Source organism: Macrosteles quadrilineatus, unplaced genomic scaffold (genome assembly GCF_028750875.1).
Source record: "Macrosteles quadrilineatus isolate MER2022 unplaced genomic scaffold, UCM_ALF_1.0 Scaffold_2__2_contigs__length_208266976, whole genome shotgun sequence".
Lineage (NCBI taxonomy): Eukaryota > Metazoa > Arthropoda > Insecta > Hemiptera > Cicadellidae > Macrosteles > Macrosteles quadrilineatus.
The window spans coordinates 156,184,605-156,209,434 of NW_026542595.1; the positions used below are offsets into that span (position 1 = coordinate 156,184,605).

A 24,830-nucleotide genomic window follows, 5' to 3' on the forward strand; every position below is an offset into this window, starting at 1 on the left:
CGTGTGACAACTAACAAGAGTTTTTTCGAAACGGATGTGTTAACAAGGTCCGCCGTATACAACAGCGGGGACTCGAAACACATTGTAGATTCACATTAATCTCAGTGTCTAGAGGCATTATTATTTTCGCTTAATATGCACCAAAGGTTTTGGATGGAACTTATGTTTATTGTTTAACCATAAACTATGTACAACTATTTGCATCTAATAAATATGGTAAATTTTGTGTTTTCATTATTTTCTTTTTTTAGATTTGAATTTGTGATAAGGAATCCAAACCTCCCATAAAATACAATATGGTGTTTTACTTTATAGTTTCGATTTGTGAAAAATGTAATTCCATAGATCTTTGTAAACCATCTATTACAAAACAACTTATATCAACGTATTTTATTTGATTTTAATGGTACAACACTAGGATATTGTACTGAAATTATTAAGAATGTTGAATTTTTTCACTCTTTGTGTTATGGGTCTTATTAAAAAAAAAAAACTCTTTACACTTAAATAACTATTTGATTGAAACGATATCAACATTGCCATAGTTATTTGTTTTTTCCTACTAAGCAGTAGGATTTTGATTTATAATTGAGCTATGGGGGTTCAAAAAATGAACTCAAAGAAAGGCATTCTACCTACAAGAGATTTGGATCTCACGAGGCCTCGTATAGAAGGTTTTCATTGACGTTTAAACTGTTGTGGACATTATGCTGTTTTAAAATTTAACATACCGTATAGTAATTAGTTGAGTCTGACTACATATCTAGTCCCTACTATCAGCAGTCACGGTCTTTGTCCATTGTGAACTGACAGTTTCAGAGCAGCACATTGTATCACGTGTGAAACAGTCTTGCTATGTGTCACTGCCACTACACAAGGCAAGACAGGCCGCATACTTCCACACTATCCATCATATCATCCAGCATATATCCATACCGTGCTGGCATCTTTGGGCAAGAAGTTTCCTGCGGAGCTGAAAGAACTCAAAGAAGGCCACAAATGTTCAATTCATCTGCAGTTATCTTGCGCACATGCTACAACTGGAGTGCTTTCTGGATTGTTGAGAATCCTGGATTGTTAAAGATAAGTGTATTTCAAGTAGCATCTTGTCTTTCAGGAATGGTCACTTCGTTGAACTGGCGAATTTATCTGATGACGTTTTGAATGCGTTGCCGTAATACATCTTCGGTGTTAGCTACGATTGAACCTCAGAGGACGGTGAAGATTTAATTCAGTTCAACGAAACTTTAGCCTCCCAAAGACTAGAATTAGCTAGTGTACTCCGATCAAGGAAGCATACCTTCTGATTTTAAAGTTTGTTTAACTAAGACGGTAAATTTATTTCTTGCCTAATGAAACGTCAAGGTTTTCCTCGACGGGCCTCACAACGGGAGGTCTCTGACTTTTGTAGGCGGAATGGCTGAGTCTCGTTCACAAACATTTACTGTCAGTCCGACTTGAGCTAACAACCTTTGTCTAAACATCAGTTGGTGTGAAAACACTCGAAAGCTCTTTTATACCTCGTAAATCTGTTCACACCCGCGTACAACAAGACACTGCATACATTGCAGACAGTTCTTTGTTGTGTAACGTGATATACTGGGAGAGATTTCTTTGTGTATGTAAAATGCAAATTTAATTTTATCTGCAGTGCTCACGTGGATGTCAAATTAGCACTTATTTAGAAGTTTATGTATGTATAATTTATGCTGTGCCTTTAATTTAAATGTAGTTCATTGAGACATGAACATAAATATGATTCAGTTTGAAAACCCACGATATTATAATAATTTCTGTATATTAATTGATTAGGTCTACAATCAAAGTATGTAATAATATTGCAGCAATTGATCAACTTTCTCCTACCAACCGACGTCACTTTGATACATGCGTACAACGGTCTCAAGGTAAATTTAAATAATCTAAAATAACAATAGACACGTCTGTGGCACTTACGAAAACAAACAAACTTTCCAGGACCGGTTGTAGGCAGTAAAATATTCAAACGCAAGAAGTGGCGGGAACTGGTGACAAGTCAGATAGAAACAGTTGACATTTGGAGACGTGGGAGCTCTTCCAAAACTGAACAGCTGATTAGCGACTACACGGCAACGCTTTTACCTCTCACAATGCGACACAGCTCTCTAATATCGAAATCTCTTTCCACAAGCTGGGCATTTCGCCTTGATTTTATCTGGGCAAAATATGCTAAGCCGATTAACAATGAGTGAGTGATTAGCGGAGAGCAACGACCTGCCGTAAGTAGATCATTTGAGGTTCAGCCGACCTGAATTGGTTACCACCTTTTTGTGGGATTTTTTTACTGATCTTGCGAGTTTTCGTTGTGGGGTTCTCATTGACTATGGTTCTATAGAGATAAATACTTATTTGTATTTAGGTATTTTATTTGAACAAATTGAATTGTCGAATAAGAGCGAATCATCGTAATCAGCTCTTGACCCTAAGATGACCAATATTCCCAGAATTTAAATAGCCAATAACTTTGCAGAAAGTATTAAGAAACATTTATAACAACTTTTACAGTTGAAATTTTAGTGTAAATTTACTTACCGTGTGATAGTAGTTCGGAGATGAGTTTAGTCGTGCCTCAGGACGATTCTCCTCACTGTGAGTTCGGTCAGGACCTCGACTAGGGCTCCTCAGTACTCTGGGGGCGCCCACCTGGGGCCTACCATTCTGAGACCACGGTGAAGGAGTCAGGATTCCCCCCAGGGCCTTCCTCGGGTGTTTGTTCTGCATCCCGAGTCGTCGCTGCTGCAGTGCTGTACTCGCCGATATAGGCATCAGAGATGGCAAAGGCCTGACCCACTGGAAATCCATCATATCAGGGCTTGGAGATCCGGAGGAGTACGCGTCAAACTTCAAACTATTCAGACAATTTTCCGGCCGAGGTACAGGGGAGAGGTGGCGAGGGCTGATGACGGGCTTGTAGTCTCCGGGACTTCCCAGGTTCGAGTTATAACTACTCTCCGACCCGTAGTCCTCTCTGTATGTTTTCTGCTCGAGTTTTATTTTGTAATCAGTTTCCATAGGTTTGACGTCTGCTCCGTTCACGTCGACCTTGTATTCTGCCTTGTAGCCGTTGGGTCGGTGCAGCAGGTCTTGATGCACCTTGATGAGTGGTGGGGGAGGCTTGGCTGGCAGTTGCTGATGCAGCTGTTTGTTCGTCAGCACCGTGATCTGCAGACTCCTCGCTGCCTCTAGGAAGCTTGGCAGTCGCTCCTCGGGCACCGTCACTCCCCCCGTGTAGACAAAGTCCAGTAGTGCCCGCATGTCATCGTAGTCTATGTCGTCCAAGATTATGGTCGTGTGGTCAGAGACTGGGTGGGCCGTCAACAGCTCCTGAAACATAATGTGGACTGTTATTACAAAATACAATATTTTTCTTTTTCAAGGAACCTTGTTGTTATTGAAACAATCAGACAGATTAATAGGTAGATGATGCCATCATCTCATTGGAGTGCTTTCTGTGTCGTTAATGATACAAGTGAACAACGAAGTTTGAATGTAGCTTAAATACACACCTAAGGCCATTTCATTAGCCAGGACCACTTTTGAAAGGCCCAAAGAAAAAGGACAATTGGAACTAGTTCTCTCAATTGTGGGTTCACGATTCTCTACAACGAAGCCGCGGAATAAATGATACAATGAGATACTTCATTGGACTGGCGGCGTCTGTGAAGTGAACGGTACTTTTCATATTGACGCCCACGGTTGGCGAGTCACCAAGTCCTCAAACCAGTCCTCTGCATTCTTCAATCAACTGTATTGAAATCCAACCAAAACATATCTCAACGTCAAGGGTTTACTCGCCAGAATCTTGAGTCGCATAAACAAATAATATTGATTCAAGACATGCATCATGCGCGGAACAAATGTTAGGACGGTTATCCGACTTGGAAAAAGGATCCAAGCTATTTCAAGCACATAATAGGACCCAGTGTTGCAAACTACGTTACTTTTACTAGAGCAAGTTTTCTTACTATAGTACAATAATTTGTCGACTTTTGTTTACATCCCAGGTTTTTAAAGAATTTGACTAGAATGGTGTTTTAGGATGTAGCAAATAGCAAATGGATCATTCGACATAACTGCTAAATTTAACATTCGACTTATGTCCAGACAATTTTACTGTGTTAATCATATTTTCAATTACGAAATCTTGAAAAAGTCATGTTTCACAAACCTATTGCAAAAGGTTTTCAGCTTTGAGGTTTAATGAATCCCCTGTCCGTACATCTTAAAACGATGCAAGTTTCTAAAGCACGGTTGAATATCTGTGATAGATCAATATGCGTATAATTAGAACGGTTAAAATTAGGCCTAAATTAAAATTAAAATAATAATACAATTCAAGAAAATTTACAAATACATATAATCTGTAACTGCTAGATTATACCTGTTCAAATCATTTTATCAAAACTAATAGCATTCTTATTCTCCAATCGCGATAAACACAAATTCAGTATAAATTTAGACGAAAAAATGGTAATCTAATTAATTACACAGATTGAAATCCCCATTACACCATTAATTCTTGGTTAATTTATTTCAATGTATAAAATAACTTCCGATAATTGGAGGGAGATTATTTTCAACGGCGATTATATTCTCGTGGATATTTTACCCGCGATTACGCTGATATGAATGCCCCTTTAGCCCATCTCGTTTTTGACATTTATGACGCATACATTAGCCTTAGTGGGGCTGGCCGACATCCGCATAATTTGATCAAATTAAGGGCAGAAGCCGCACGGAGGCACTGCACGAATGCTACATAAAAAAACGTCACAGTCATCGCTCTTGTCGGAAAATGTTCCATAAAAATGCACGGCCTATAATCTGTCTCGATCATTCAAATTTTATAACACACATCCCATGAAGCTGACGTATGGTCACTCCGGAATACGAGATTAACGGCTTCAGATCCAAGCCCCCATTACACGCCCTATTTAGAACACATTTCAGAATTAAGATTGAAAATTCAAACATCGAGAGGACCATTAGAAATTCGTAAGCTAATTTCTCAGGTCTCTCGTTCGAGTGATTTAGTCAATGAGCATAAAATATCGGATAGTTCAGAATAGCCTGGAACGACGATTTAGAGAGGATAATATTGAGCAGATTAGAGAATTAACTACTGCTTGAATGGTGTTTATCACTCGTTTATCTCCTCGTAGAAAACATTATAACAGTGCTTCATTGTAGTTTTTCTACCACTGTGTCAATGTGGTGTCAACACAGTGGAAAAGATGGGCTAGCCTAGTAGGTGCTAGGGTTTGTGAATCCAACTGAGGTTGTAGAGTGACGGTTCGGTCCCAGCATAACCGCAAACATTTGACCGGTTCGAACAGCCTTCATTTTCAGAATTTTTCTTTTGGCAAAATGCGTCTTTTAAGAGACTATGGTAAACTAAAATGCATTATAAATCCATCAGAACTTGGTTAGTTGTTCGAAAACTATGACTCGAATTAATCGAGTATTTAAAAAATGTTCATGTCTTTGTAATCTTCCAGAGGAAAAAAAGGTTTGTCTACCCTCCCTAATTACCCTTTCTTTCTATCTTAAAAAGGTGTCTAGTACTCGCTTTCCCGTTTGATTATCCTTTATTAAAATTTGATTAAATAGTGATGGAATATTTCTATATAAAATCAATCGTCCTTTATTTTCTCGAGTGACGCTGGTACAGTCTACACATAAGTTGTCCAATTCAAACGTTAGCGATTGGATAAGTCAGCGCTTTAAATTGCCGACACTATTTAACTTACCAAGGCTGTAAACATTGCAAACACCGAGCACTAACTCTGGTTACAGTTTACAGGTTTTGTTTAGTGCCCTGACTTGTAGCTTGTAGCTTGTAGCCGCGTCCGCCCAAGACAAGCAGTACAAGTCCTGGCTACAAGCACGACACCTGTAGCATTGTAGCTTGCCACCACGCGCCTACCACAATAATTAACATACTCCTAGGTGTAACAAGGTTATGTTAAAACTGGTACACACTTTACAACCTAGGATAGATATGTGGAGGTCTTCATTTTAAATGGAAGGTGTCGTTCTGGGTCCCCGCTACCAAATGAAAAATTTGATTATTGGATGGTTAGACGAATATGTGTGTTTAGAAAGAATAACACTTTTATCATTCTAAGTTTGTTTGGATTGCTCAGATTGTGGGGTAAGGCCTGAAAATAATTCTTCTGAGAATACCTTAAGGGTAGGTCGTCATATTACGCTCCATTAGGTTTAGCCTGTTTTTCAACATAATTTTCTAATAATAAAATGTAATCACGGTTAATTTAAAACTAAATATCAATCACTGCAAGATCAGTGAGATTTTAAAGTAGCTTCATACGATTTAGCAAAAAAAAAATATATTTAATACATATAATGCAATTGTTTAAAATTACATACTAATAAGCAATAGCCAAAACAGTCTACTAATTTTGAAATAACGATTTTAGCTCAATACGTTAACAATTCATGAATCGTGAATCGGTGCAAGTAATGGAACCTACACCATGGTATCACTTCAATTAACGATAACTCAGCGAGGGACAGAATTCCGCTTCTTTAACGAGAGTTTCCTAACGAACGAACTCAGAAGCAATGAGAATAACGAACTGAGACACAATCAGTCCCATTTGTCTTATAAATGGCCCCAGAGCAGAGTAAATCAATGTACCTCTGAATTACCCAAGTGATGTTGGCGACCGTATTTAAATATCGCCACCGTGACAAACAGGCGAGTGTTTTGGGATAATTTCACCATCAATATTTGGCATTGGAGGCTAACATGATTTTGATTACTGCTGTAGCGCCGCTCGCAAGGCCGTGCTGGATTTATGCGTCTGGTCCAGTAATTTGGGATCCACTTTACCCAGTGATTACGACATGTTTTAAAGCTGTAAAATTTGTAAATTCGCGCGTAGCTTTCGTAAGTGGACTAGTGTGGTAACCGTGTAGTGTTTAGGTTAATGTTGCATTATTGATTTGGCCAAAATGTATTATTATATTTAAATATACAAAAGTGTTGTGAGTGGGAGTAAATGGTGATTTTAATCGCGTTATTGACGCTATAAGTGTATGGTACCAGTAGCCAAACACAAGTAGTTTAAAACAGGCTGTGTGATGTGTTGTCAATTCTATCTTTCAAATGAAATAAAATAAAATGAGCAAAAACGTTCATTGTTGGTAATAATGTAAATTTAGCTCTTTAATTTAAATTACTGCTTCTTTATCTTCACTGTGAAGGCGAGCTAACTCACCTGAATTACACGTAAGACTAATTTGTACGCTATATGACTTATTCGGTTCCTCATTAAAATCCGGGAACAAAAAACCCTCATTTTCGTTTAAAGATATAGGCCCTACATAAAGTGTAGACCTTTTACCTTGTACAGATTAAACACGATATAATTAACTGTCTGGGTAACACATTGACTAAAGTGTTTGTCATCAAAGCTAAAATGTTGTCAGTTCAAAGCTAAGAAAGATTGATTCAGGGCAACGTTTTGCCAACAAGATTTTACTTTTTTGACAAATATGAATCTTAATGAGTAGATTATTGTGCAATTCTCCTAGTATAAAGTATAGAAATTGGAGCAGTAACAACAAAGCTTGTATTTTTAAAAGCAAAATAAAATATTTTTTTTCGAATAAAATGTTACGGGAAAATGATCTTTTACTACAAAATTGTAGATTTTAAAATTATTCTAGAAGATATATAGATAATTAAGGCCTGAAATGTAGTTAACGAATTTTGAAAAGTGTTGCTCCAGTAAATTGTGTATTAAAAAAAATTTTAAATGGATTATGTTTTTAACGATTTTAAAATATGTGTATTTTTATTGATGAATGGTGATTCTAACTCTGTAAATACCTTCATAAACTGCCAGTTACAGATTCAACCATAACTTACTTCGCAAAAACTTAAGTGCCTTTAATAAAGACCTTCCCGATTAAAAGGGATGATAATAATTCAATTTGTGGGTAATTCCGATCATGATTTCATAAATTTATCGGAGTGCCCGAAGTAATAAAAACTCTGGTACCTAACTATAAGATTATTGAGTTATATGCAGGAGTTTTGTGCCCCGGAGAAACTAACTAAATTAGTGGAATTAAGTCATTAAGTCGGTATTTACATAACACCATCATAAACAGTACAAGTATTTATCAAGATATTCCGGACATTATGTAGATCAAAGGTATGAGGCAATGCTTCAGGGCTCCCTTATCTTCGGGTTAAGGATGATTTAAGATTGGTTTCGGCCATCAAGCAATCAAAATAAGCGTTTGGTTTTGGAGGCTATGAAACAGCCATCCTAAGTATTAAATGGCTAGTGATTATTACTCATACTGTATATTATTTTAACTTTGTTAATTGATGTCTATAGATACGTTATACGTTTATTCGTTTATTTATAGAGTATTTAAACCATTAAAACCTGTAGTGTACGCTATTTATAACACAATAACGTTATCATATTAGGTAACTGAAAAATATGTCTTCTGAAGTAATGTCTTGTGTCGAAAGATCCAGTGTTTCCTTGGAATTGAAATGAGTATGCTCATAAATTGACTATCATATAATATTATTTTAATTCATAACATCTAAACAAAATGAATATAATAAATGTATGTTTGTAAGTTTTTTTTCCAAACCACCCAATCACCTTGGACATTTTCAGATATTGTTCTACATAGATCTGGGAATGTATGTGTTTTACTCCTCAGCCCACTCAATGTTAGTTTAAAGTTAACATTCTATGAGAATTAATTATTGTTAGAAAAATTTTATCGATTGGTCTACATTAAAATAGCAAAATAGGTATAGAAATTTTTCAACCTTTTTCAACTTTAAAATATTACTAAGGTAGTTTATTCAAATCACATAGAATACCCAATAAAATTATACGGGAAGCTGCAAAACATTTTTGATCTGAAATTTCCCTTGTCCCAATGCAACTTCAACGGAACCCTGAAACATCAGTAAATCAAAGACAACTACTGTATCATCCAAGCCTTTCAAATACAGAAGTGTCGGTCATGCAGCAGTCATAACCCATTATTTCACTTCAGTTACATCACCAGCCTAATGGCTAATGGAGACCCATTTAATCTCCAGTTGCGCTGGTGACCTTGCCAAATATCGATGGTGATTCGCCCATTTGACGCGGTGATTTATTTCTGGTGATTCGCCACGTGGCCTCAAGCCGAATTGAATTATAGCGTGAATCGTCAAAGTTATCCGTGTAAGTAGAAGGTTAATGTGACTGACTAAGCTCGTTTGTTTGAATAGATTCATCCTTTGTTTAGGTACGGGTAGTTATAGTGTTATAGTGCTAGTGGAGAATTATAAAACCTTTACTATGGATCTGTATGCAGTTCGTCCTCAAAATCATTATAAGTTAAGGGAAGTATATATTATATATATAAAAAAAATTTCTTATACACTGAAAGAATATATTTTAAACTTGCCAATTAAAATAATCAATGGCCTATTGATACAAATCTACAAGCAGCTATGGTTTTTAATGCAAATAATTTACGTTAGCGTACCTTAGTATTTTTTCGTTAAACGTTGGAAATATTTTTTTCTCGCCATCATCAAAAGAAATATAAATTTGAGGTAAATGTAAAATGCATATGATGACTGGATAAATGTATCGTAGCCTACTTCAACAAAGTAACTAAAACATGTACTATGCAACGTATTTGTCAAAAATAAAGTGTTTTGGCATACTTATTGGTTATCGTATTGTATATCGGTATATTTATCATCTAACTTGTCGCAATAAATAAAGCATTCAATTGATATTAAACACACTGCAGTGTATGCAAAACTAATCACATGTACATGAATCAATACACTTCAATAACACAATCTTGGTTTATACTTTAACTATTTTTTCACCAACACAACTCAAATCAATTTACCTCTCAAACTAGTCCAAATTAAACGTAGTTCCTGAGTGAAACCAATAAACTCCATACAACCATATCCACCTCTGCAACAGATAAAAGCGACCGACGGAGTTGAGTCGGTATCACTAATCGGACATTTGAGCCGAGAACGTTCCGGAACCGATCTACTCCGCAAATGAACGAGTTTAGATAGCCGAGTCTTGTATAATGAGTTGGACAAGTAAAGTAGATTAGCGAATACGTGCATTAAGACGTCTAGAATAGCAATACCGTAGGCGGCCGTGACAACTAGCAGCGGCTATAAGGATCTGCCCACTGTTCAGGCTAGACCAGAGGAACTTATCTGGTGTAAAAACCGACCAGTGAGCAAATGCGCAGACAGACCTTGTTAATTTAGATAGGGGGCTACTTCGACGAGAGAGAAGTAGTTGAATATATTTCAGGGAGGAATTTGTGTTTGCATAACTGGTAGGTAGCTAGAAATTTAACTTGTGTGGTATTGGTGAGATACTAAAAATAAATAAAAAGCAAAAGGTACTATAGTAAGAAATGGTTGTAACTACACAATAAGAAAATACAAAATAATATCTACAAATAGAGAGAAAAAAGACGGAGGAAAACCAAATAGAAAAGAAGAAGACGAAAGAGAAAATTATAGTTGTACAGAGAAAACTACAGAGAAGAAATATCATAAAACAGGACGAGATAAAAAAAAATAAATAAAAAAAGAAAGAAAACAAACATTGAAAATATTGAAAATTATATCAGGGTTATACTATTTTTACTAGGAAAATAGTCATAACCTCTTCTTCACCACGCATTTCCTAACAATAAATTAACTACAAAAAACACATTAACACTGATTCAAAATGAAATGCAAGTACCCTTTTAATTACTGCTACAGATAGTGGGTGATTTGCGACAATATATTTTCCTCACCAGCGTGACACCAAGGCTGGATAAGCCACAATGGATCTGATTGACGCAAGAATGAACAAAGAAGCAGTCAATCATACTTTTGATTTGTTCTGTGGCCTTGGTATTACAAAGGTCTCATTACTACAGGAACCGATAGGAAAAATAAATTGCCTGTGGTAAAATAAAACTAATGCACGGGATTTTATTTGTAATAAAATTAGTGACGCAAGTATGCTACATAACATTTAAAATAACAACCGTATAAATTTAAATCATAAATAGTTGATATTTTCTCTCAAAATGGAACTTAAAGTTGCCTACAAAAAAGTAAGGATGTACGTGTACTAAGTTGTAAAAATAAAAATAATGTATGTACATTGCAAGTTGAAGGTTACAAGTTGAAGAAGGTTACAATTTGAATTTAGAATTGTAAATACAAATTTGATGACAGTATGTTTAAGTTAAGCTCTCAACTCAATATCATTCAATCTTTTGTGGACAATGCCCTGAACCAATTTAGGGTTGATTGAAAATCACCGTCTGACAGAAAACTAACTGCATCATAAGGTAGTATTAACACTTTTTGTTTTATATTGGACTAAAATATTAGAATAAGAACGTATAAAATAGTTACTGATAGAGAAATTGATGCATCAAAACCCGACATTGAATAAACGAATATCTTACGCTTACGGAAAGTAAATAACACGTATAATATAACACGTACAATGCTGATCAAAATGTTATTTATTTTACGCCTATCAAGCGTTGAAAATTAAACACAAACGCGTTTATTTTATTTAATAGCACACTCTGCCCCGGTACTCTGCAGAACACCTCACAGTGTATTGTGCATTACCCGCCAGAACATCCTTTTTGCCCGCCAAGACCGCAAAGATTGAGCGATTACCCGCCATTGTCTACAGAACCTATTGTCTAGTGTTCATGAATTGCTAAGGATGTCTCAATAAGGAAATCTTCCTCACTCTAGCGGCGTCTTGTAGGCTACATGCTAGGTTTATGCAGCCTTACACAAGGTGGAATATTGATATGCATAGAAAACAGAACATAATTATAAGTGTATAAGATTTCAAGCATTTAAAATAGCAATTGTATTATTGTACTTGTAGCTGGTGGCAAACATTAATCAAGAAAATAGCATGAGAGAACTGCGTGGTGCTATTTAAAACACGACACTTGACACACTTGACACTTGACATGTATATTCTTTTTCAGACTGTCCCAAAAGTCCCGGACCGGTTTAATATTTTCTAAACGACAACAGATAAATCTATAAGATTTTGCGCATCAACACCACACTTAAAAATCTACTTTTTTAAGGATCTATCAATTTTCTGTCATATCATGGGGACGTCCCGCAAGGAGTCAGAAGGAAATCTTAAATATAAGCATAGGTTGACATGCACATCAAATTGAAGACCTTTACTAGTAGATTACAATGCCGTAAATTCAAGCTCAAAAGAACGCCTGAGTAAAAAATGGCAGCCGTTCAAAGATTTCTTGAACCTGCCATTTTGAATCTTTGAACGACTGCCATTTTTTACTCAGGCGTTCTTTTGAGCTTGAATTTACGGCATTGTAATCTACTAGTGAAGACCTTTAATTTGATGTGCATATCAACCTATGCTTACGTTAACAATTTTTTTCCGATTCCTAGGGCTGTGCCCCCAAATGCAAATTAAATTAATCTTTAAACCACTGTCATTCTTGACTTGGTTGTCCGTTTGAGTTCAAATTTGCGGCAATATATTCTGCTAGTAAAGACCTTTAATTTGATGTACATGTCAACCTATGCTTCTATTTAAGATTTCCTTCTGACTCCTTGCGGGACGTCCCCATGATGTGACAGGAAATTTATATTTCCTTAAAAAAGTAGATTTTTAGGTGTGGTGTTGATGTACCAAATCTTATTGATTTATCTGTTGTCGTTTAGAAAATATTAAACCAGTCCGGGACCTTTGGGACAGTCTGTATAACTATTACGAAATCGACAATGCTTGGCTGTAGTTTCGAATTTGAAAAATCCGTCTGTAAAGTTAAGTCAATGTTGTACATTCAGAGTCCCGACTGGAGTAGTCACTCACCAAAGTCTATTATGATCATCAATGACCCGAAGGTTTAGGGTCAACTTTACGCTGTACTCCATGGCCTTATGCTTTCCATCCATCTGGGAAAATATTAGTCTCACAAATTAGGAAAACTTTAAAACTCCCTGTCATCAGCCACTTGATGAAAATAGTTCTATATATCACATCAATATTCGTTATATTTTACGTTTATTAACATTTTCTATGAAAACTAATATTTATTGAATTTTTTCAAGGTTGATTAATATGAGGAGTGAGAGGTCAGGTTGTATGTAGGCCGGATAAAATTAGGGAAGAAACTAGAAATCTGATACAAACATACCACTTCCACAACGTTTTCGGCTGTGGAATTCAAGAGGACTTAATGGTAGACTAGCCAAAATTAATGAAATGTCTAAAGTAATGAAGAAACTAGACATCTTCGTGGTGGAGAAATCGGCCTATTTACATGTTAACAGGCAATCAGCGGTCCATACGCTAGCTATTGCGTCAAGGTGTAGGTAGCCCTGCCGAATTGAGTCAGGCAAAGCTGTTTGGTGAAATGCTAACTATAAAAATAAGTTTAAGTAGTTTTTAAAACGAACTCATAAATTAACTTGCGTTTCAGTGTTTGACACACACAACTACAAACTTTCAATATAATCAACCTTCAATATCGGAAAGTACTGAGGGATAACTTATTGCTGGATACATGCAAAATATTTAAATGCAATACGTTAAAAACTACACCAGTAAAGCTGCATTATACACTTTTACAACGAAAATTCTGAAATGAAATAATAAATGAATAGGCCTACACCAATCCCTTAATTGCAATCGATGATTGGTCACTCTAACGGGCTAAGCCACCGACTTGTGTGCCCACCAGATAAATTATTTTACCTTATAGTTTGTGAATATAGAGTGTAATATAATATATAAGTGTAAACAGCCTAATTCAGAAGAAATGTTAATTCATCTTAATTCAAAATCACAAAAGGTATACGTAAGAGAGAATGGTCTCTGAACGCAAATAATATCTTGTTGACAAATATTTAACAACAGTTAATACATATCAAACAATATATATATATGACATCAACACTCAACAGGTTGATATAAGCCTTCAACATTAATACAACTTTAGTATCAACCCTCCTACAGGTAATTAATAATAATTATTATGATAAAAATAATTTTTACAGTTGTTTTTGTTCAATCAATGATAATTAACACAAGTCCATAATGACAACTGATAATAAAATCAACGACCAAATATTTTAGGAATTTTGTGATGTCGCAATAAATTATGACGGCTTCTAATAACATCCTATTATAGGTTATGGACATTCCTTGCTTATTACTGACCCACAACCTGACGGTATCGTACCGGTGTCGGCGCGGTAACTGGAAGGGACAGCTTCGGTCACGACCATCTTCCGGAGTGACAGGGTCGCGACCCACGAGGGCGGGAGATGCGGTTCGCGCCAAAAACGGCACCTAATCAGCTGGTGAGGGAGGCGGGAACGGGATTGCCAACCTTCTGCAACTATGCGTGATTCTGCATATCAATCATGTGTATCAATTATTATATGTATGAAAGTTATAAATACATTTGAAGTGACCACTTGTTTTCTAGCCAATAAAATGTCTTCAAATGATATTAAGGTACTGAGGTAGCAGACTCCAATATCAAAATATCTAATAGAATACAATTTAACATAAACCTACATACCATGTTTTTTCCAAACGGGTCAATCACGTTTATGAACGGAATCCCTTTCCTTGGTCGGAATGGTTTGATAATCAAACTTAGTCTAATAAATTTTAATTTAATTTTTAATTTAACCGTTTGTTGCAGATTTAATACAAATCTAAGGACTGTTATTGCTTAATTTTGCGTTGAACGCTCACCAGCTATTTTTTGTTATTTGTTTCTTTTTGAGAAATCTTTTTGTCTCGGCATGAAAACTACAAAGGATGGCTGGTTTGTAAAATATTTATTTAGGTAGGTATCCTTTTATATTGTTTTTAAAGTGATATAAAACATTTAAAATTTATCTTTATAAAAAAAAATCCGCACGAAGTAAGTGGTAATACCTTTTTTATATTATTACTAATTAAATTCCTACACACATTAAAAAATGTATAATAAATTAATTAAATCGTTACAGTAGTTTAACATTAGACCTAACTGTTATGAGTTTTTCTACTGTAACTGTAATAGAGCGAGAAGAGTAAACCATTCTCAGAAATCCTATTACTCATTCAACCTCTAAAGACCAAAACAAGAGTGAACCTGAAATCTCCTGTAACAACTCTACCTCGCCAAGACAAATACAGGACCTTCCCTGGACTGGAAATTGCTGCATTATCCGATCCTGTTGTTTCCGTGCACGTCTTTTTATCTTGATCCTTAGCTCAATAATACTTAAGTGGCAGGATTGTTCGTGTGGAGTATGTTCTTGATTGCAATCCATGTTGACTTTGTTAAAGATTATTCAAAAGTGAATTGTTATATATTTTTTTTAAATCAGTGGTGTTGAGCGAATGAAATCGAAGATTGGTCAACTATTCAAGCATTTAAACAAATTATAATGTTTGCAAATGTTATATTTACTTTCAGTATAAATAAAATGCCAGTTTCTGTAATTTTGTTTGTGCTACTTTAAAAATTCATACAACATGACTGTTTGACAACTTTCCTTCATAAATCAATTTGTTCTTCAAATTTACTTTGAATTAATTTAAATTTATTCTTTAATTTAAATACATTTTCAAAATCCTACAGGTACTATAATAGAACACGGACATCAATCAAAAACGATTATCACATACAAAACTACTATTTTGCAATAGAAGGTTGCAGCATTTATCTTAAGTTTGAGACCTCCAAGAGAACCAATCATATAAATCATATACACTTTTTACTATTACCGCCGTATCTCAATTAAAGCAATTGGAAATATGGTATTACTGAATTAGGACTACACCCTTGAGTAAATGTAAACCAGAGTAGTTAGTGAACGAATAATATTAGTTAGGTTTTTATTGGCGAAACAATTAAACATAAATTTAACTTAGTTTATTATAGTTTCAATTAAACACACCTGTTTAATAAGTCGCAGTCTTTTTCATCTACAGTAATAGAGACACCAGAATGTTTATTTCATTAGTTGACGTTTAGACTGGTAGGTTACTGATTACTGTGTCGACTTTAAGGAAAAGAAGTTAAAAATGATTAACTTAAATGTATTTAAATTTTATGTGTCATATCTTGTAAGTCAAGTGAGCTGGTCTAATAGTGGAGCAGGGAAGTCCCAGGTTCAAATACAGCCAATCAACAATAGATTTATAACTAGTGATAGTACCACAACCCTTAGGCCAAGTCTGAAGTAATGTGTAAAACCGTTCCGGGCTATGGCCTACATCCTAGGATGAAAAGGAGTTTAAAAATGTGTTTTGGGCATGACCTTAGATGCTGCAGCCAACGTTTCGTTGGATAGTATTATTCTTCATCTCTGGTTGTGTCTCAGTTGGTCACAGTCAAGGCCCAGGTCGTGGCTGTGTATTCAATTCAATTCAATTCAAACAATTTTATTCATGCAATTTTTAAATTAAATACATAATCCCATGTGCCATGCAAAGCACGCGCGGGATGAAAAACACATGTTTATTACTGTAATACATTTCATTTTCTGGCAGCAAACAGTTCATTTTTTTTTCTTCTTTGTCACTTTACAGAACAGTGAGTAGACATTTCCTATTGCAACAGTTTTAATCATATAAATAACACTTATGTTGTAAATAAACAATTTAGAATAATTTAATAAGAACACGGTTTTTAGAAAGACAATAATTCTACATGCAAATATAAATAGTTATTTATCTAAAACTAACTGTATTGAGTTATCGCAGCTCCTCTAACTGCACAGCTGGTCATATCTGCTTGTGTCACAGCTGGCCACAGTCAAGGCCCAGGTCGTGGTTGTGTATTGAGTTATCGCAGCTCCTCTAACTGCAGGCTGCACAGCTGGTCATCTCTGGTAGTGTCACAGTTGGCCACAGTCAAGGCCCAGGTCGTGGTTGTGTTTTGAGTTATCGCAACTCCTCTAACTGCAGACTGTACAGCTGGTCATCTATGGTTGTGTCACAGTTGGCCACAGTCAAGGCCCAGGTCGTGGCTGTGTATTGAGTTGTCGCAGCTCCTCTAACTGCAGGCTGTACAGCTGGTCATCTCTGGTTGTGTCACAGTTGGCCACAGTCAAGGCCCAGGTCATGGTTGTGTATTGAGTTATCGCAGCTCCTCTAACTGCAGGCTGCACAGCTGGTCATCTATGGTTGTGTCACAGTTGGCCACAGTCAAGGCCCAGGTCGTGGTTGTGTTTTGAGTTATCGCAACTCCCCTAACTGCATTCTGTACAGCTGGTCATCTATGGTTGTGTCACAGTTGGCCACAGTCAAGGCCCAGGTCATGGTTGTGTTTTGAGTTATCGCAACTCCTCTAACTGCAGGCTGTACAGCTGGTCATCTTTGGATGTGTCACAGTTGGCCACAGTCAAGGCCCAGGTCGTGGTTGTGTATTGAGTTATCGCAGCTCCTCTAACTGCAGGCTGTACAGCTGGTCATCTCTGGTTGTGTCACAGTTGGCCACAGTCAAGGCCCATGTCGTGGCTGTGTATTGAGTTGTCGCAGCTCCTCTAACTGCACAGCTGGTCATATCTGCTTGTGTCACAGCTGGCCACAGTCAAGGCCCAGGTCATGGTTGTTTATTGAGTTATCGCAGCTCCTCTAACTGCAGGCTGCACAGCTGGTCATCTATGGTTGTGTCACAGTTGGCCACAGTCAAGGCCCAGGTCGTGGTTGTGTATTGAGTTATCGCAGCTCCTCTAACTGCAGGATGTACAGCTGGTCATCTCTGGTTGTGTCACAGTTGGCCACAGTCAAGGCCCAGGTCGTGGTTGTGTATTGAGTTATCGCAGCTCCTCTAACTGCAGGCTGTACAGCTGGTCATCTATGGTTGTGTCACAGTTGGCCACAGTCAAGGCCCAGGTCATGGTTGTTTATTGAGTTATCGCAGCTCCTCTAACTGCAGGCTGCACAGCTGGTCATCTATGGTTGTGTCACAGTTGGCCACAGTCAAGGCCCAGGTCGTGGTTGTGTATTGAGTTATCGCAGCTCCTCTAACTGCAGGCTGTACAGCTGGTCATCTCTGGTTGTGTCACAGTTGGCCACAGTCAAGGCCCAGGTCGTGGTTGTGTATTGAGTTATCGCAGCTCCTCTAACTGCACAGCTGGTCATATCTGCTTGTGTCACAGCTGGCCACAGTCAAGGCCCAGGTCGTGGTTGTTTATTGAGTTATCGCAGCTCCTCTAACTGCAGGCTGCACAGCTGGTCATCTATGGTTGTGTCACAGTTGGCCACAGTCAAGGCCCAGGTCGTGGTTGTGTATTGAGTTATCGCAGCTCCTCTAACTGCAGGCTGTACAGCTGGTCATCTCTGGTTGTGTCACAGTTGGCCACAGTCAAGGCCCAGGTCGTGGTTGTGTATTGAGTTATCGCAGCTCCTCTAACTGCACAGCTGGTCATATCTGCTTGTGTCACAGCTGGCCACAGTCAAGGCCCAGGTCGTGGTTGTTTATTGAGTTATCGCAGCTCCTCTAACTGCAGGCTGCACAGCTGGTCATCTATGGTTGTGTCACAGTTGGCCACAGTCAAGGCCCAGGTCGTGGTTGTTTATTGAGTTATCGCAGCTCCTCTAACTGCAGGCTGCACAGCTGGTCATCTATGGTTGTGTCACAGTTGGCCACAGTCAAGGCCCAGGTCGTGGTTGTGTATTGAGTTATCGCAGCTCCTCTAACTGCAGGCTGTACAGCTGGTCATCTCTGGTTGTGTCACAGTTGGCCACAGTCAAGGCCCAGGTCGTGGTTGTGTATTGAGTTATCGCAGCTCCTCTAACTGCAGGCTGTACAGCTGGTCATCTCTGGTAGTGTCACAGTTGGCCACAGTCAAGGCCCAGGTCGTGGTTGTGTATTGAGTTATCGCAGCTCCTCTAACTGCAGGCTGCACAGCTGGTCATCTATGGTTGTGTCACAGTTGGCCACAGTCAAGGCCCAGGTCGTGGTTGTGTATTGAGTTATCGCAGCTCCTCTAACTGCAGGCTGTACAGCTGGTCATCTACGGTTGTGTCACAGTTGGCCACAGTCAAGGCCCAGGTCGTGGTTGTGTATTGAGTTATCGCAGCTCCTCTAACTGCAGGCTGTACAGCTGGTCATCTCTGGTAGTGTCACAGTTGGCCACAGTCAAGGCCCAGGTCGTGGTTGTGTATTGAGTTATCGCAGCTCCTCTAACTGCAGGCTGTACAGCTGGTCATCTCTGGTAGTGTCACAGTTGGCCACAGTCAAGGCCCAGGTCGTGGTTGTGTATTGAGTTATCGCAGCTCCTCTAACTGCAGGCTGTACAGCTGGTCATCTCTGGTAGTGTCACAGTTGGCCACAGTCAAGGCCCAGGTCGTGGTTGTGTATTGAGTTATCTCAGCTCCTCTAACTGCAGGCTGCACAGCTGGTCATCTCTGGTTGTGTCACAGTTGGCCACAGTCAAGGCCCAGGTCGTGGTTGTGTTTTGAGTTATCGCAGCTCCTCTAACTGCAGGATGCACAGCTGGTCATCTATGGTTGTGTCACAGTTGGCCACAGTCAAGGCCCAGGTCGTGGTTGTTTATTGAGTTATCGCAGCTCCTCTAACTGCAGGCTGCACAGCTGGTCATCTATGGTTGTGTCACAGTTGGCCACAGTCAAGGCCCAGGTCGTGGTTGTGTATTGAGTTATCGCAGCTCCTCTAACTGCATGCTGTACAGCTGGTCATCTCTGGTTGTGTCACAGTTGGCCACAGTCAAGGCCCAGGTCGTGGCTGTGTATTGAGTTATCGCAGCTCCTCTAACTACAGGCTGCACAGCTGGTCATCTATGGTTGTGTCACAGTTGCCCACAGTCAAGGCCCAGGTCGTGGTTGTGTTTTGAGTTATCGCAACTCCCCTAACTGCATGCTGTACAGCTGGTCATCTCTGGTTGTGTCACAGTTGGCCACAGTCAAGGCCCAGGTCGTGGTTGTGTATTGAGTTATCGCAGCTCCTCTAACTGCAGGCTGCACAGCTCGTATTTACTGGCCATTGTCTCCAGTTATTGTTTACTGGGGGCCGCCCACACTATCAGCCTGGACCGTAACTCTGAGACAACCAGCGGCTGGTGCTGGTGGGTGAACGAACGTGTAATTACCAGGGCAGGGTGGACGGCGATCGATACCGTGGTACGGTACTGCACTATATGACTGTGGAGAAAGGTGGAATATTAAAAGGTAAACATGTAACGTAAATCATTAGTTAAGTGTATATGGCTAAGGTTGTTGTCGATTAAATCCACTAGTAAATATTCGTTTGTTGGTTTCCAGTTACACTTTTCATTCCTCATAAACGTTTAAATGCATACATCAGTGAACGATGTGATGCTTAAAAACATGTTTGGATCGAAACAATCCATCCACTTGCAGTTAAATTTAATGAATTTTATGATAGGATGACATGACAAAACTGCATATGCATATTAAATAAGATTAAAAAGAATTGTTTTAGGTTAACCTTGAAAATAAAATAACTATTACTAATGATTTAACAGATTTTAAAAACAGTAAATTTAAGAATCTATCAGTAAAGGAACTAAATGTAAAAAAATAATGTTTTGTTAAATATCAATTGAAGACTTAGCTTAAAAATAATGTTAGTCCACATACATATACTATCTGGACCATGGAACAAAACGCAAAATTAGCAACTGAGTTATAAACTCTCGTCGTAATCATTCAGAACGTGAACTGTTTCAAACAATTTAAAATTAAATTTCTATAAAGCGATATGAAGTGATATGAGAAAGGTTAAGAAATTTTCGTGGAGTACGCGATAATGATGTTTGATGAAAATCGCATCATCAATAAAATTGAACATTGTATCTTTCACCGTAAACACCTCCTAATTTATATGAGACATTAGAAAACGTGTGTAGTTTCCACCATTGAATGTTTGAATTTTACACCACAATCAAATTTTCTCACAAAAGATAATTGGAAATCAGTAAAACATTTAACAATTTTATGGCCCTTCTATTGGTGAATAAACTGAGATTTCCCTTAAATTTTGAACGGAGAAAACAATAACCCCTCTAACAGATTGTTGATCGCTAGCATTCACCTCTCTCTTTTACTCTTTTTCTCTTTCTGCATCTCTCTCACACACACTCCAGGACGGGTAATGAGCACCTCGGAACATCATCTGAGATGTCCGCCCCCGCACTACAGCTCGCATTTAGCTTGGAAATGAGAATCCATTGTGTTCCACTTCTTTTATGGCAGAACCAATGCCAGAGATTCCAGCGTCGTCTCGAATGATTATCCTCTCACATGAGTACGTGAAACTACCTAAATTGAAAACATCAGTAAACTATAGACCCAAATGTCCCAAATTGGTGAAGTGAGTATTTAGCACAGTATTTGTACGATTTTATTTTCTACACTCTATCATAAAGATTTATAGTCAAATTATTATATACGTTTGTGTTCCTCTTAAAATGTTTAATCATAAAAACATGTTATGTGTAATAAATCAAAATTTCTAGGAAGTCGGGGATTATCAGGATATAGAGTAAATGAGTGTAGGGGCGCTGGCGACCCGGCTTATCGAACTCGTAAATTAAGGGGTCATTAAAGAGTCGAGGCGAGTGGAGAAGACTACCTGGCATAAGCCTATTCTCCCCAACAGTACTATACCGGGTATTTCGCTGGGAGAAAGGGGTGGTCAAGTAAAGAGGGGCGGGAGAAGGAGGGAGAGGATGAGGAGAGTGAATGTGAGCTGTGGCGAGAGGACAACAATACGAGAGCGTGGCCCTGTGTTGTATGCACTACAAGTAGATGCAAAGTAGTTTCTAAACAGAAAACAGAGCTTCCAAGAAATTATCTATTGATTGGCGTTTGACAGTCAATACTAATGCAAAAATTCTAGAACAATTTTTTGTTATATAATTTTAAAACGATATGTGTATGAGGCATATATATACAAAAATATTCTTACCTAATTGTTAGAGGACTTTATTAAAGAACCTGGACAGCATTAGTCCATTGGCAATCGAAACATAATTATATACCGTAATATTATAAAGCTGTAAGTGTGTGTGTTTGTTATTTGTTTGGGACTCAATCAAGAAATGACTCGAATTGGGTTGAAATTTCGCATGATGATAGATCATTTTACCCATTAATAAATATGCTGATTATTATTCCAATAGTTATTTAAGTAACTAGTGGGCGAAGTGGCGCATTACTGCACACGAGAGAAATGTGTACGCATGTTCCGTGGGTGAGTGTTGAATGTTTATCGAGTGCGGCAAAGGTAGTTTGCACTCATGTTACAAATTATATTTTTCCTACAAATCGTATAAATAGTTAGTCTTTAAATTTTTTTTTAGGTTAAGTTAAATCCATACATCAAACGAAATGGGAAACGCTGCACCTTCTGATCGTAGTCGTAATACAGTATCTTGAAGTGTTGCCAACTCTTTTTGAAGCGTACACCTGAATTACGTGCATAATAAAACCACGCTGTTTTGTAAGTTACTAGATGTTATTGCAAGCAAACACAGACAGAAGTGAAGAATTCCATCACTATTTTCTTTTCCTTATCAACTTTTTTGAAGTAGCTATTTAAATGCTATAAAAGCTTTTGGTACATCACTAAATTGGAAAGTAGTTTTAGGAGTTACATACTTAGCGTACATAAGTAATATACATACATACATACAAAAATAATTAGCGTAAATAATGAATTGTCATTGGTTTTAGATATAAACAATATATACAATTATGTTAGACATTATTTATTTTTTGGTATAGCAAGAAGACTGAAGCAATTTGATAAAAGACAAAGAAGCACATAATAAAGGAATATTAAGTTATGCCAGAACGATTTAATATAAAATAGATGAAAGTACTGTACAGGTATTAACAGTATAACTAACTAAGCTCATGCAACCTATTTACAAAGAAATTAACTTTTTATAACAAAACAAAGGGAAATCATTTATAAAACAAAAATTAGAAACACAAATATACTAACTGTTATATGAGATAAAAAAAGAAAGTATGTACATAATAATTTTAATTGATGTAGAAAGAAGACTTTGTGGTAGTAGTACATGATTAACTCTGATTTATTATATGATACTAAATAAAACAATCCTGTTGGTCACAATTAGTAGCGCCGATCACTTGTTACTTGACTTGTTATATCATTGTTAGTTTTATACATCGATGTTTTATACATCGATGTATTTGACTGGTGCTACTGCAACCATCGCTACTATTCGTATTTGCTAGCAGCTATACCCGTGCCTTACAACGGGGTCAGTATGCAAAAGAGACAATGTTGATTCTTTTAAAATGCCAAATGATTTCACGCCTACCATTTAATTTGGAAACAAAATTTAACTGTCACTTAACTTGATAATAGTACGTTTTTGTTAACTTATACTGTGAATACGTATTTAGGCTACGATACAAAACCAATGAAAGATTTTAAGGTATAATAAAAGAGTGTGTTTAATGGTTTGCACTGTAAACGAAAAGCTATCACAATAGTTCCAAACCGAAAAAGAGAAAATAAATAGGAAAATAGAAATAAATATGGAATATAGGGTAATTTTCTAACATATTTGAGTGAAATTATAATCAGGCAACTGAAAATTGGCTCAGTTTATAGATTTTGTGCGGCAGGAGGATTATATTAATGTTAACACAAAAATAAATAAATAAACCTAAAAAATCTTAGGATAAAGGCCTAGGTTGATACGGCATTGATTATAGAATCCTAATGATTTCCTATAGGCCTATCCATGAATGTACAACGAATTATTCACTTTCAAAAGTTATTACATAATTTCACAAATATTCCTACATAAACATAAACAAATGAAGTACCGGTAGCTGAAAGACATTAACATATGGTTTGACAACTCCATTTAAGTAATGTTAATTAATGTTTACATTCGGGCTAGTGACATCATTATTTTAAATTTATAATCCTTACCCTCTCTGTTCTAATATTCGTGCAGTATTTTATATGTCTAAACCAGCTGTGTGGAATTGTGAAATCCAAATTCAATTGACAGTTAGTTCTACTTGTAGACATTTTTAAACCTTGTAGGTTTGTTCTTTGTTACCATGGATACCATCAATCAATATTTACTTTTAAATCTCTCACCTCAAATTTTTCAAAGCCCATGGGGCAGAGTCGTAGGACAATCTCGAAGCGGGAATAGTTCTATAAGTATCCTCGGAGCTGTAGCTTCATTTGTGTGAAATTTGAGCCCAGTCGGTTCAGTATTTTTTGAGATTATCTCATTCAAACACACAGACACCACCTCTTCTTTATAGTAGTAAGAAGATAGATAGATTATTGTACATTTTTAATAGATGTAAATTTTATAACGTTTTATAGATGCAGTAATCTTGCCGTGCCACCTACGGTAATAGCTACTTCCCTATATTCGCTAAAATGTGGACGGATGGTGTTTTTGGCTGTTATGACCCTTCAAAACGGGAGTCTTACCACGAGACCTCCGGTAATAGCTAATAGCCTATACCTTTGAATAGAAAATTCGCTTAACAAACTAATCAATTTGTACTGAAACAATAGAAACAAATTAATAAGCATAATTAAACTTTTCATCCAAACCATTACCATCATAACTAATTTTTGTTTCAAGGCAAAGCACAAGAAAATTCGCAACCGAATGGTGTATATGCAACACTAGTTGCTAGGCCTACATTATTATTTTAAATTTA

General features: G+C 37.3%; 1 protein-coding gene across 1 annotated transcript in view; it reads right to left on the minus strand.

Moving 5' to 3' along the window:
* LOC128984634 (zinc finger protein 239-like) overlaps positions 1 to 24,830 on the minus strand; it is a 173,728-nt gene that overhangs the window by 42,855 nt on the left and 106,043 nt on the right. The window contains exon 3 of the mRNA XM_054403968.1: positions 2,572 to 3,363. Within this exon, the coding sequence (XP_054259943.1) occupies positions 2,572 to 3,363 (792 nt within the window). The remainder of the gene's footprint in view (positions 1 to 2,571; positions 3,364 to 24,830) is intronic.